The sequence below is a fragment of the Manis pentadactyla genome, chromosome 1, assembly GCF_030020395.1.
Source record: "Manis pentadactyla isolate mManPen7 chromosome 1, mManPen7.hap1, whole genome shotgun sequence".
Taxonomy (NCBI): domain Eukaryota; kingdom Metazoa; phylum Chordata; class Mammalia; order Pholidota; family Manidae; genus Manis; species Manis pentadactyla.
In genome coordinates this window covers 200,719,650-200,734,548 of record NC_080019.1, presented here as the reverse complement: position 1 = coordinate 200,734,548, position 14,899 = coordinate 200,719,650, and the positions used below count along the sequence as shown (strand labels likewise).

At 45.3% G+C, this 14,899-nt stretch overlaps 1 protein-coding gene across 3 annotated transcripts in view; it reads right to left on the bottom strand.

Moving 5' to 3' along the window:
* CFAP92 (cilia and flagella associated protein 92 (putative)) overlaps positions 1 to 14,110 on the bottom strand; it is a 92,784-nt gene extending 78,674 nt beyond the window's left edge. For 2 of the 3 annotated variants that reach the window (XM_036911521.2, XM_057506033.1), the window contains exons 1-4: positions 13,901 to 14,102; positions 13,001 to 13,290; positions 1,919 to 2,112; positions 1,178 to 1,382 (exon numbers count right to left, since the gene is read on the bottom strand). In XM_036911521.2, coding sequence (XP_036767416.2) covers positions 1,178 to 1,382; positions 1,919 to 2,112; positions 13,001 to 13,256 — 655 coding nt within the window. In that variant the 5' untranslated portion in view covers positions 13,257 to 13,290; positions 13,901 to 14,102. Of the gene's footprint in view, positions 1 to 1,177; positions 1,383 to 1,918; positions 2,113 to 13,000; positions 13,291 to 13,900 lie in introns of all 3 variants that reach the window. The other variant, XM_057506034.1, reaches the window with a different exon arrangement.
* Between the last annotated feature and the right edge of the window lie 789 nt (positions 14,111 to 14,899).

Sequence of the window (14,899 nt, the reverse complement as noted above, 5' to 3'; positions counted from 1 at the left end):
TTAGATATAAACCAGCGATTCTTGGCCAAGGGTGATTTTGCGCCCCTCACCCTCACCCCTGGCTTCCAGGGGCCATTTGGCAATGGTTGAAGAAATTTCTAGTTGTCACAAATGGGAGGCTACGACTGGCATCTATTGGGTGGAGGCCAGGTATGCTGCTAAATGTCCCACAGTGCCCAGGATGGTCCTTCACAGCAAGGAATATGGCTCCAAAGGCCATGGTGCCACAGTGAGAAACCCTGGGTATAAATGCAAGATTTAAAAATTAGAAGTGCCGAGTCCCCAGCAATGGAAAGGGTACTTGCGTGGGCAGGTTGGAAAGCTGAAGCAAGCAGAGGTTTCCCAGGCACAGGGCTGGGCTTTGATTCTGTCACTGCCACTCACTTCAAGCAAGGGACAGCCTCGCTTTGCTGTGAATGGGGCTGACTACCTGCCTGGAGGCCTCTAAGGCAGCAGTAACATTCTCTGCCGCACATCAGTCTTACCTTCTAAGGTCTCTAAAACCTGGGACCCACCTTACAATCAGCACTGTGCCCTTGTTTAAGTGGCATTTCATTAATCTTCTAATATCCTCTGGGCCCTCCTCCCACCCACCTGCCTGGGGCAGAGGAAGTGGGACCCGCCCAAGGTCACAGCTAGGTCAAGATGGAGACAGGACTGAATTCAGCCACCTGACTTCAAAGCCTAGGTCTTTTCACTCCGCCTAGCGCTCTCCTTGGAGGGAGTTCAAAAGTAGACTTTCTGGCCTTGATGAAGTGTTCACCCAAGAACGAAGCTAGAGGGTCTTCTGTGAGGACATTAACATGGAAGTCTTGGGGTGGTGTAAGTTTCTCCTTTGTTTCTTGGTGTCCGCTAATATTTTTTTCCCAGAGTGAACACACAGTACTCATCCAGGGAGACAGGGCAGTGGTGGGCGTCCACGTGAGTGCAGCCTGGGGACAGGAGGTCCAGACAGGCAGCGGAGGTGGTAGCTGATGCGACGCACACACGCGCCATCTGGCGGCAGTTCCTACCGTCCGGGACCTGGGGCTGGTGGACCACTGACCCCAAGCCGACATGCGTGCGCCCTGGGAAGTTGAGATGAAGGAAATGAGGGGACACTGGCTTTTATCCTGTTACTGACGAGAAGCCACAAGCCCCTTAGAAATATTTCAAATAAAACAAATACCTGACTTACCGTAAGATCCTGCATCTTCCGAATACCCAGTCTTCTTTAACCGAAAACACCTGACTTTTTTCGAAACCTTGTCCTGAGTGTCCCAGAGCTTCAGCGTTATTTTGTGAAAGTTTATTTTCTTTAGTAATTCCTTTGTCATATTGACGTTGAAAGTCTGGGTCCACGATACCCAGGCTTTGTCCCCTTCATGCCACAGCTTCACAGTCTGTGCAAAAGGACACGGAGGGGCTGTCAGTGCGGACAGCCAGGCAGCTGGGTGGGCTGAGACGGACCCACTGCCGGCCTGGTCACAGCCCCGAGCACCTGCCCTCCACCTGCCCGCTCTACGCCCGGCTCTCTCCCGGCTCCCAGCTCCCAGCAGAAAACGACAGCCACACCGTCAGTCACTGGGCCCCATCCCACCTCTGGGCTCCTCGGGAACAGTGACGCCAAAGCAATTGCCTACACCTCCTATCCTTTCCAGTGACTTCCAAGCACAGAGCCAGGCCACAGGCAGGAGTGTGCGTGCGTGCAGGCAGGAGGTGTGCACACCCATGTCCTTACACAATGGAAGAAATCACAAGAGCGGCAAAAACTTTTGAAACTCCAAAGAAACAATGAGATAACAATATCTAAATAGTCACATTCAGTAGGTCTGGGGGTGGAGCCCAACATTCCCGCCAGCTCCCGGGACAGCAGGCCCACTTTGCGTAGTATTGGACTATATGCTGTACGCAAGGCAGCACACGCATGCGCGCACACCTTTACTCCTGAATCCAGGAACACTTTGGCCACTGCTGGAAACACCACCATGTCAACTTTTTTAGGCTCTCTGTCATCCGGCAGAAGGAAATACTCAATGTGGTAGTAACGGCACATCTTTGTAGAGGGTCTGTCCATTTCATCAGAGTGTTTCCTATATTTTTCAGTCAAGCTTGTATATTTTCCTTTATGACCTAGAAGATACAGATTTAACAAAGGAGTCTTGTTTTCACCTCATGTGAGAAAGTGGACCTGTCTCCACACTTCCCTAGAACCAAGAAAGAGCCTGATGCCGTGGGAGGCCACCCCCCCACCCCCCCACCGAGCGGCAGGACTTGGACTAGACAGCAGGGCGTGAAGCTTCAGCGCACGACTGAGAAGCAGCACCTCCTTAGTGTTTTTCACCTTAGCAGCTTCACCTGCCTCACCCCAGTCCCAGCAGTGAAGAAGCAGGTCAAAAAAAAAAAAATCACAGCACGATGTAATTTGCATAATACCAGCAACAGGAACTCAAGTTAAGAAGTACAACAGATAACACGGGAGTAACCTCTGCCTGGGGTGGTGGGGGAGAGCCCCCCAAGGGGGCCTCAGCAGTCTTGTAGGGGCAAAGCTGGCAGACATTCCAGGCAGAGGGCAAAGCCCAGCAAAACCTCAGGAAGGAAGCTGCACAATGTAGGGGGCAGGTGGAGGGCGGGGGGTTAGGAAGCAGAAAGTAAGGCTGAGCCTCAGGCAGAAGCCAGAGCCTCCACCACCTACCCTTGCTTGGCCTTAAGCTGAACCCTCCAGGCTGGGACTTTACACACCATAAGATGCTGCTTCGGGAGCTGCATAAATATTTAACCCAAATTTCATTCTATAAAACTATGACTGTATTTAAAGTTGTGGTTTTTTATTTTCAATTGTTAAGCACCCAGAAGACAGCTCTCGTATTGATTTTGTGCCACAAGAGGCGTTAGCTCTGGTACGGTTTGGAAGAAAGCTTCTCCTGCCAGGGCTTGGTAGGCCTTAGAATTTCCCCCAAAGGTACAACTGACCAGAACACTCTTAGCATGTCACAGGTCTCTGTTCTGATTCAATCCAAGATGGGCCAGCAAGAGAACACTCAGACCCTCGTGTTTCCTGTGTAAGGGAGGGCGAGTTGCTACAACCCCTTTGGTTGGCAATTTGACAGTACCTATCAAAAAAGTGTAAATGCATACATTGAACCCACTTTGTGAAATTCAGGCTACTGAAGTGCCCACATCTATGTCAAAAAATACATATATACAAGAGGGGCAGAGCCAAGATGGCGGCGTGAGTAGAGCAGCGGAAATCTCCTCCCAAAACCACATATATTTTTGAAAATACAACAAAGACAACTCTTCCTAAAAGAGAGACCAGAAGACACAGGACAACATCCAGACCACATCCACACCTGCGAGAACCCAGCGCCTTGCAAAGGGGGTAAGATACAAGCCCCGGCCCAGCGGGATCTGAGCACCCCACACCCCAGCTCCGGGCAGGAGGAGAGGAGTCAGAGCGGGGAGGGAGAGAGAGCCCAGGACTGCTAAATAGCCAGCCCTAGCCATCCACACCAGAGCGCAGACACAGTGCATGCGTGGGGTGCTGGATACTAGGGAAACAGGACAGTAAGACCTGTGAGCGGGTCCCCACAGCCAGTGCCCTGGGGACAAAGAAAAGCGAGTGCTTTTTGGAAGTCTTAAAGGGACAGGGACCCCACTGCCGGACAGAAGCGTCCTGGGACACTTAGTCCAGCAGCAGGGAATCTGGGGAACACTGGGCACTCTAACCCCATGGGCAGCAGGGAGCACGGAGGCCCCTGACGGAGATAAATAGCCTCCCGGCAGTTCCCCCTCCAATGCGGCTCCACCATATCAGAGCAGCAGCCCGAGCCAGGCCACACCCACAGCAACAGCGGAGATTAACTCCACAGCAGCCGGGCAAGAATCAGAAGCCCCGTCTGCATGCAGCTGCCCAGCACAAGCCACTAGAGGTCGCTGTTCTCCAAGGAGAGGAAAGCCACAAACCAACAAGAAGGGAAGTTCTTCCAGCCGTCACTCGTGCCAGCTCTGAAAACTTTCTCTGTCGCCATGAAAAGGCGAAATTTCAGGCAGACCAACATAACAGAGACAACACCTGAGAAGGAGACAGACTTAACCAGTCTTCCTGAAAAAGAATTCAAAATAAAATTCATAAACTTGCTGACGGAGATGCAGAGAAATATACAAGAGCTAAGGGATGAAGTCTGGAGGGAGATTACAGATGCCAGGAAGGAGATTACAGAAGTGAAACAAACTCTGGAAGGATTTATTAGAGGAATGGATAAGATGCAAGAGGCCATTGATAGAATAGAAACCAGAGAAAAGGAACGCATACAAGCTGACACAGAGAGAGATAAAAGGATATCCAGGAATGAAACAATATTAAGAGAACTGTGTGACCAATCCAAAAGGAACAATATCCATATTATAGGGGTACCAGAAGAAGAAGAGAGAGAAAAAGGGATAGAAAGTGTCTTTGAAGAAATAATTGCTGAAAACTTCCCCAAACTGGGGGAGGAGATAATCGAACAGACCACAGAAATACACAGAACTCCCAACAGAAAGGACCCAAGGAGGACAACACCAAGACACATAATAATTAAAATGGCAAAGATCAAGGACAAGGAAAGAGTGTTAAAGGCAGCTAGAGAGAAAAAGGTCACCTATAAAGGAAAACCCATCAGGCTAACGTCAGATTTCTCAACAGAAACCCTACAGGCCAGAAGAGAATGGCATGATATATTTAATACAATGAAACAGAAGGGCCTTGAACCAAGGATACTGTATCCAGCACGACTATCATTCAAATATGACGGTGGGATTAAACAATTCCCAGACAAGCAAAAGCTGAGGGAATTTGCCTCCCACAAACCACCTCTACAGGGTATTTTAGAGGGACTGCTCTAGATGAGAGCACTCCTAAGACTAAACAGATGTCACCAGAGAAAATAAAATCACAGCAAAGAAAGCAGACCAAGCAAATACTAACTAAAGGCAAAAAATAAAATCAACTACCCACTAAAAGCAGTTAAAGGAAACACGAAAGAGCACAGAATAAAACAACCAACATATAAAGAATGGAGGAGGAGGAATAAGAAGGGAAAGAAGAAAAGAAGCTCCAGCCAGTGTATATAACAGCTCAATAAGCGAGCTAAGTTAGGCAGTAAGATACTAAAGAGGCTAACCTTGAACCTTTGGTAATCACGAATCTAAAGCCTGCATTGGCAATAAGTACATATCTTTCAATAGTCACCCTAAATGTAAATGGACTGAATGCACCAATCAAAAGACACAGAGTAATAGAATGGATAAAAAAGCAAGACCCATCTATATGCTGCTTACAAGAAACTCACCTCAAACCCAAAGACATGCACAGACTAAAAGTCAAGGGATGGAAAAACATATTTCAGGCAAACAACAGAGAAGAAAGGAGTGGTTGCAGTACTAATATCAGACAAAATAGACTTCAAAACAAAGAAAGTAACAAGAGATAAAGAAGGACATTACATAATGATAAAGGGCTCAGTCCAACAAGAGGATATAACCATTATAAATATATATATGCACCCAACACAGGAGCACCAGCATATGTGAAACAAATACTAACAGAACTAAAGGGGGAAATAGAATGCAATGCATTCATTTTAGGAGATTTCAACATGCCACTCACCCCAAAGGATAGATCCACTGGGCAGAAAATAAGTAAGGACACGGAGGCACTGAACAACACACTAGAAGAGATGGACCTAATAGACATCTATAGAACTCTACATCCAAAAGCAACAGGATATACATTCTTCTCAAGTACACATGGAACATTCTCCAGAATAGACCACATACTAGCTCACAAAAAGAGCCTCAGTAAATTCCAAAAGATTGAAATTCTACCAACCAATTTTTCAGACCACAAAGGTATAAAACTAGAAATAAATTCTACAAAGAAAACAAAAAGGCTCACAAACACATGGCGGTTTAACAACATGCTCCTAAATAATCAATGGATCAATGAACAAATTAAAATAGAGATCAAGGAATATATGGAAACAAATGAGAACAACAACACAAAGCCCCAACCTCTGTGGGACGCAGCGAAAGCACTCTTAAGAGGAAAGTATATAGCGATCCAGGAACACTTAAAGAAGGAAGAACAATCCCAAATGAATAGTCTAACATCACAATTATTGAAACTGGAAAAAGAAGAACAAATGAGGCCTAAAGTCGGCAGAAGGAGGGACATAATAAAGATCAGAGAAGAAATACACAAAATTGAGAAGAATAAAACAATAGAAAAAATTAATGAAATCAAGAGCTGGTTCTTTGAGAAAATAAACAAAATAGATAAGCCTCTAGCCAAACTTATTATCAGAAAAAGAGAATCAACACACATCAACAGAATCAGAAATGAGAATGGAAAATCACAACAGACTCCACAGAAATACAAAGAATTATTAAAGACTGCTATGAAAACCTATATGCTAACAAGCTGGAAAACCTAGAAGAAATGAACAACTTCCTAGAAAAATACAACCTTCAAGACTGACCAAGGAAGAAACACAAAAGTTAAACAAACCAATTACGAGCAAAGAAATTGAAACAGTAATCAAAAAACTACCCAACACAAAACCCCCGGGCCAGACGGATTTACCTCGGAATTTTATCAGACATACAGAGAAGACATAATACCCATTCTCCTTAAAGTTTTCCAAAAAATAGAAGAGGAGGGAATACTCCCAAACTCATTCTATGAAGCCAACATCACCCAAATACCAAAACCAGGCAAAGACCCCACCAAAAAAGAAAATTACAAACCAATATTCCTGATGAATGTAGATGCAAAAATACTCAATAAAATACTAGCAAACCGAATTCAAAAATATATCAAAAGGATCATACACCATGACCAAGTGGGATTCATCCCAGGGATGCAAGGATGGTACAACATTCGAAAGTCCATCAACATCATCCACCACACCAACAAAAAGAAGGACAAAAACCACATGATCATCTCCATAGATGCTGAAAAAGCATTTGACAAAATTCAACATCCATTCATGATAAAGACTCTCAGCAAAATGGGTATAGAGGGCAAGTGCCTCAACATAATAAAGGCCATATATGATAAACCCACAGCCAACATCATACTGAACAGCGAGAAGCTGAAAGCATTTCCTCTGAGATCAGGAACAAGACACGGGTGCCCACTCTCCCCACTGTTATTTAACATAGTACTGGAGGTCCTAGCCACGGCAATTAGACAAAACAAAGAAATACAAGGAATCCCGATTGGCAAAGAAGACGTTAAACTGTCACTATTTGCAGATGACATGATATTGTACATAAAAAACCCTAAAGACTCCACTCCAAAACTACTAGAACTGATATCGGAATACAGCAAAGTTGCAGGATACAAAATTAACACACAGAAATCTGTGGCTTTCCTATACACTAACAATGAACTAATTTCTAGAAATCAGGAAAACAATTCCATTCACAATTGCATCAAAAAGAATAAAATACCTAGGAACAAACCCAACCAAAGAAGTGAAAGACCTATACCCTGAAAACTACAAGACACTCTTAAGAGAAATTAAAGGGGACACTAACAAATAGAAACTCATCCCATGCTCTTGGCTAGGAAGAATTAATATCGTCAAAATGACCATCCTGCCCAAAGCAATATACAGATTTGATGCAATCCCTATCAAATTACCAACAGCATTCTTCAATGAACTGGAACAAATAGTTCAAAAATTCATATGGAAACACCAAAGACCCTGAATAGCCAAAGCAATCCTGAGAAAGAAGAATAAAGTAGGGGGGATCTCACTCCCCAACTTCAAGCTCTACTACAAAGCCATAGTAATCAAGACAATTTGGTACTGGCACAAGAACAGAGCCACAGAACAGTGGAACAGATTAGAGACTCCAGACATTAACCCAAACATATATGGTCAATTAATATACGATAAAGGAGCCATGGACATACAATGGGGAAATGACAGTCTCTTCAACAGATGGTGCTGGCAGAACTGGACAGCTACATGTAAGAGAATGAAACTGGATCACTGTCTAACCCCATACACAAAAGTAAATTCGAAATGGATCAAAGACCTGAATGTAAGTCATGAAACCATAAAACTCTTAGAAAAAAACATAGGCAAAAATCTCTTGGACATAAACATGAGTGACCTCTTCCTGAACATATCTCCCCGGGCAAGGAAAACAAAAGCAAAAATGAACAAGTGGGACTATATTAAGCTGAAAAGCTTCTGTACAGCAAAAGACACCATCAATAGAACAAAAAGGAACCCTACAGTATGGGAGAATATATTTGTAAATGACAGATCCGATAAAGGCTTGACATCCGAAATATATAAAGAGCTCACCCACCTCAACAAACAAAAAACAAATAATCCAATTAAAAAATGGGCAGAGGAACTGAACAGACAGTTCTCCAAAAAAGAAATTCAGATGGCCAACAGACACATGAAAAGATGCTCCACATCGCTAATTATCAGAGAAATGCAAATTAAAACCACAATGAGATACCACCTCACACCAGTAAGGTTGGCTACAATCCAAAAGACAAACAGCAACAAATGTTGGCGAGGTTGTGGAGAAAGGGGAACCCTTCTACAGTGCTGGTGGGAATGTAAATTAGTTCAACCATTGTGGAAAGCAGTATGGAGGCTCCTCAAAATGCTCAAAATAGACTTACCATTTGACCCAGGAATTCCACTCCTAGGAATTTACCCTAAGAATGCAGCACTCCAGTTTGAAAAAGACAGATGCACCACTATGTTTATCGCAGCACTATTTACAATAGCCAAGAGCTGGAAGCAACCTAAGTGTCCATCAGTAGATGAATGGATAAAGAAGATGTGGTACATATACACAATGGAATATTACTCAGCCATAAGAAGAAAACAAATCCTACCATTTGCAACAACATGGATGGAGCTAGAGGGTATTATGCTCAGTGAAATAAGCCAGGTGGAGAAAGACAAGTACCAAATGATTTCACTCATCTATGGAGTATAAGAACAAAGGAAAAACTGAAGGAACAAAACAGCAGCAGAATCACAGAACCCAAGAATGGGCTAACAGGTACCAAAGGGAAAGGGACTGGGGAGGATGGGTGGGTAGGGAGGGTTAAGGAGGGGGAGAAGAAAGGGGGTATTATGATTAGAATGCATAATGTGGGGGGTGGGAGAAAGGGGAGGGCTGTGCAACACAGAGAAGACAAGTAGTGATTCTACAACATTTTGCTATGCTGATGGACAGTGACTGTAATGGGGTTTGTGGGAGTGACTTGGTATAGGGGAGAGCCTAGTAAACATAATATTCTTCATGTAATTGTAGATTAATGTTAACAAAAAAAAAGAGAGAGAAAGAAAAGGGGGATTACTCCCTGATAGGATAAAACTAACTGCAAATCAATGATTAATTCATGCTTTACATATTGTTAATTTTTATCTCTTAAAGGGTGTCAGATGATCAGCTATGGAAGTACATCCTCTTAAAAAAAAAAGCAGTTCCTGTGTGGTGATCTCCAATAGGTTCTTCACAATGGTATAAAGGTCATATCAAAGTGTGGGCAAAGGGTTTGTTTGTGTTTGTACAGAGGATCAAAGCCTAATTTGGTTACCCAGAAAACGAATTAAGATACGATATGAAGAAGAACTTCCAACATCAACATCCTCTGGAAGAGTCATTCCAGATGAACATCAAAAAACTTCAACAAAGATCCCGGTGCTGTAGCAGTTGTAGCTGCAGTCATCCCACCGGTTCCTGGACTTGCCATGGGAATGAAGAAGGAGATATCTAAGCTGGCCTGTGCATACAGTAAAACAACAAATTTGACTGGATCTATACTGTCAGAACTCAACCAAGAATTAGGAGAAGTGCAAGTTGCAGTGCTCCAATATTGTGCAACTATAGACTATCTACTGTTAAAAGAACATATGGGATGTGAACAGTTCCCAGGAATGTGTTGTTTTAATTTGTCTGATTTTTCCCAAGCTATTCAAATTCAGTTAGACAATATCCATCATATCATTGGTAAGTTTTCACAAATGCCTAGGGTGCCTAACTGGTTTTCTTGGGTTCACTGGATATGGCTGGTAATTGTAGGTCTGCTTTGGTTATGTAGCTGTATTCCTATTATGTTAATGTGTGTACGCAATTTAATTAGTAGTTTAAAACCTATACATGCTTATGTTACTCTACAAGAAGTTATGTCAAAGAAATAATCAATCTTCCCATGTTTTCTTCCATCTGCTCCTTCTATAGCTTTTCTTCTTCCTTCCTAATTACAACCCTTTAGCAGAATTCGTGCCTCATATCGAAAATTACCGAGTATCATAATTCTTCCAAGTGGTAAAGATACCTCAAGACAAATGCTGGGCATAAAACCCACAGGGCATAAATCTGCAAAGAAGCAAAAAGCTAACCTTTTCAAAGAATATTGCTTCTCTCTCACTTACCAACTTCACATTTCCCTGTATGGCCCTGGAAGATGACTGGTTAGCCAGAGACAGGTAAGATTCCTCAAGGGAGGAACAACCTAAGACAGGCACAGTCGCAGGGGGGCCATCTGGTGAGAAATTGGGGATCAACAGAGGTGAGGCTTAGAACCTCACCCCCCCTGTTTTGAGAGAAATCTTCTGCATCCGTGGATGTTTTGTTGCCCTTGTCTAGCTTGGATTAATACTTAGTCTATAGGCACAGACCTGATCATCTACATTTGCCCTCTTACAGCACTAAATTATGTTTTCTACCTTTATCTTGCATCTACCTACCACTTCAGCATTTTATTTAAAAAAATAATAATAATAATAAAGGAGAAATGTGGGATTCACATATAAATCAAGTATAAAAATCAAACAAATAATCATATCTGACTTGATTGTTCATAGTTCATGATGCATGATCAAAACTGAAAGTTTCTGTGATGACTGCCCTTGCACTGTTCACCATGTAAGAACTTATTCACTATGTAAGAACTTGTTCACCATGTAAGAACTTGTTCGTTATGCTTCAGAAGATTGGAGACTGTTGAGAATTGGGCTTGGGGTTGATTAATGATTGTGCATTGAGTCCCCTATACAGAATTTTATTGTTGTTAACAATCATTTGATCAATAAATATGAGAGATGCCCTCTCAAAAAAAATACATATATACAAAGATGTCTATTGCAGAATTGTAGCAGAAAAAAACTGGAAACTTACATGTCCTCCAATAAGGGATAGGATAAATTAGAGACACAACAGAATTTTTTATAGGTGTTTAAAACAGAACAGCAAAGTAAAAGGAAGTATGTTCCTGTCCTCTAAGATAATTAAGACATCAAATTTTTTTAAAGTTGTAAAATGGAATGTGTAGGATCTCATTCTCTTAAATAATTTATATAAGTAGTTATAAACAAAATCTATAAATACTTAAGTATTAAAGGAAAAAACACTGAACCTAGAATTTTATATCCAAAGATAGGTCCTTCAAAGGTATTACTGTGATAAAATACTGTCAGGCATTCAAGGTCTCAAAGTTTTGTTGCACAGAGATCCATTTTGTAAATGCCTTTGGAAGAAATACCAGAATAAGAAAAATAAGTCTGGGAGATGTTGCAAAAGATAGGCGTGTTAAAGGTGATCAAGGAAACACCAACTTTCTCTTGGTATTTCCAGATGTCTTTTTCCTGGTTCTTTTGCTTGATATTGTGAAAATCAATAAAGGGAAACCTCACTAAAGTGGCAACAGAAGGGGAAAGTGTACCACACTGTGTCAATTACAGACCCCACAGAGGAATCCTCAACAGGAAGGAATCATCAATGACAGGCCCCAACAGGGGAAGATGGACATTGCATCGCCTACGAGAAACTGCCTCTTCCTGCAGCTCAGCCCGGGAGAAGCCCGTCCCCACCTGAACACTTTCTTCTCTCCAGTGGACTTTCACTCAGAACAACCCCTCCCCACTTCCTCCTTCTCCATTAAAATAACATTCCTCTCCTTCGTTCGCTCCACTTGCCTATGGTTTTGCCATAGCTTGCTTGTCCTGAGCTGCAATGCTCCGCTATGCCTAAATAAATCCACTGTGGGTAAAATGACCGTTTTGTTTTCGAAGGTTAACAATATCAATAGAGTCAATGTTAAAAGGCATCTTTATGGATAGAGGCAGTCACACATAATGACAAAAAGTTCACTTTACTAAGTAAAAAACATGGTATACACCTAACCAAATAGCCTCCAAAATATGAGACAACAATCAACAGAACTTTAAGGAGAAGCTGAATTTAATCAGTAGGGGGAAAAGTCCAAGAAGATCCACACACACACTTTAAAAAAGAAAAGGTGTGTCAAAAAGTGGAGCAATTTTCTCTGCCCCTAATCTTGGGGTTCAACTCTGTGACTTGCATTGGCCAATAAAACATTTGCAGGTGGGAGATGCCTGGGCTTTCACTCTTGTGTCTTTGCTTTTCCATAAGAACGTGTCCAGGAGAAGGCTGAGAGACACGTGGAGCAGAGCAGTCACTGCAGGGAGCTCAGCCTGGATCTGCTGAATTGCTCACCCAGGAGAAAAAAGAATTTCTGCATCATACCACTGAACTGGGGACTTGCTTGGGTTTGTCACACAGCATTTTTGCAGCAATAACTAATCAATATAACTTTACACTCAGAGATTGTGATTCAGTACATCTGAGAATCTGTACTTTAAACAAGGAATTAGGTGATGCACAAACAGCTTAGAGGAACCAATGCTTTAACCTCTGCATCATACTTTCATCTGCAACAAGCAGAGAAAACACCACCTGCTTCTTAGGTTGTTGAGAGGATTAACTATGTGAACCCCACACAACCACTCACTTTCCTGGCCCACAGTGGGCCCCCCTACAGTTGCAGTTTCTTTCCTGACCTCTGTTCCTGGCACTGGCCACCCCACTTGGGGAGCGAGCAGAAGGAGTATAGGTCCCCTAAACGGTAGGAGAAGGTCAAGTGCAACCCCTTTTGGCAGAGGGTGCTGAATTCTGCTCTAGCACTTACCAACATTCACTGGGAAGGCCAGCGAGATGGTGAATTCACAGGGGACGACATGCGGTGGGTCGGAGTTGAAGGTGCTGGCAGGCCCTGAGGACCCGATGCTGCTGCACTGGTGGTCAGAATCGGACTCCTGGGCCCGAGCCCCAGCCTTCAGGCACTCCTCCACGTCGCACTCACTGCCAGACTGGTGACTGGTGCCCATGGAGGACCTGGGCCCCACGGTCCCCCTGTCCTCACCCTCCCAGGCGTCCAGTGACATGCTGCTGAGCACCCACCAGTCCGGGCACTCCTGGCTGGAAGGAAATGAAGGCACTGCTGTCACCACCCACTGCTCCCAGGAGGTAAGCCCGACCTCTTTCAGGCTGACCCACCCTTTTCCTCCCCTCTTCCCTCATCCTGCTCTAGGTTGAATGGCCAAGGCCTTGGACACTGCCTGGCACAGCAGGCACTCGATAATGAACCACAGAGAACGGTGGCTGGCAGTAATCATGATAATGAGCAACCCTAGCTTCTCCAATTAGAGTCTGCCCCCACCCAGCCTCAGCGGCTCCTCCTTGCACAATCAGAAGTCAGCTGGGTGCTTCTGGAATGTCTGCTCCAGGTGAGTGCCATTTCCCAGAAACCAGAAAGAGGGTGGGGTAGGGGGAATCCCCCCGTGCTTCTGCTCAGGGAGGCCCCAGGCGGTGCTACGCCAAAGCACAGTACGCCAGTCGGGCACAGGCAAACCAGGCCAGGGGGCAGCATGTGCCAGAAGCTAGCGAGCTCAAGGAGAGTGAGAACCCCCGAGGCAAGACACGAATGCACACTGTGTGCTGGGCTCGGGGCACCAGCTCAGGGTTCAGGGAGGAGGAACCCAGGCTAACACTAAGAAGGGACGCCGGGCGGGCCGCGAACCTGCGGTACCTGCAAGCCGAGGCCGCTGGGCAGCAGGCCGGACTCAAACGGCGGCGCCAGTCAACTCGCACACCCGCTGGGCCAGGAGGCTGCAAGGACGCGGTCTGTTCACGGTCGCAGTGAGGTCCGAAGGACCCCGCCGAGCAACTGCGTTTATCAGTTGCTAGGAGACGGGCGTGGCAACGCCCCGGGGCGGGGCTCCTCTGGGGGGCGGGGCTTCCCGCCTCGGCCGCTGGTCCCAGCCCAGGTGCACACACAAGATCTGGCAAATAAGTGTATCGAAGTAGGGAAACCAGTTGCCCGCATTCAGCCACTCATTCATTCAATCTTTAAGGAATTTCTGCCCCGAACGTGAGTACCTGTTATACACCTTACCTACAGTCCAGGGGGCGGAGTGCTGGCTCCCCCTATAGCTCCACCGGCCCCCATCTCCCATTCTTTGATGAAGGCAAAGGTTGCAGGGGGTTCTGCAAACTCTGATCACCCCATCCTACCCCCAGACCTCTCCCGTACAGACTCCGCTTCTGTGGCTGATGTCCTTAAAACGTCACAAGAATCCTATTTAGTTACGTGAGCCCAAACTCAGAGATGAGGGAGCTGCGGCTCGGAGAGGTGAAGCGATTTGCCATGGGACACCCGAGCGGGTGTGCGGCAGCACTGGGTTGGAATCCAGACCGTCTGACTCCGAAGCCTGGGCTCAGCTCGAACCCCTCAGCCCAGCACCACCCCCAGCTGAGCAAGCCCTGGCTGCTGCTCCCGACCACACACCACCAGAGGGGCTGGGGTGGAGGGCCACACCGCAGAGCTGACTGGCCAGAGGGGCTGGGGCAGGCTTCATGGAGGACGTGATGCAAGCCAATTTGGGGCTTGCCAGGCAGGAGAGCAGAAGAAGGCATTCCAGACAGAGGGAACAGCACCTGCAGGTGCCCAGAGGGCTGAGAGTACTTGGCAGGTTCAGGGACAGGATGATGAGGCTGGTGTGGTGGGTGGGGCCCCTGCTACACAGCC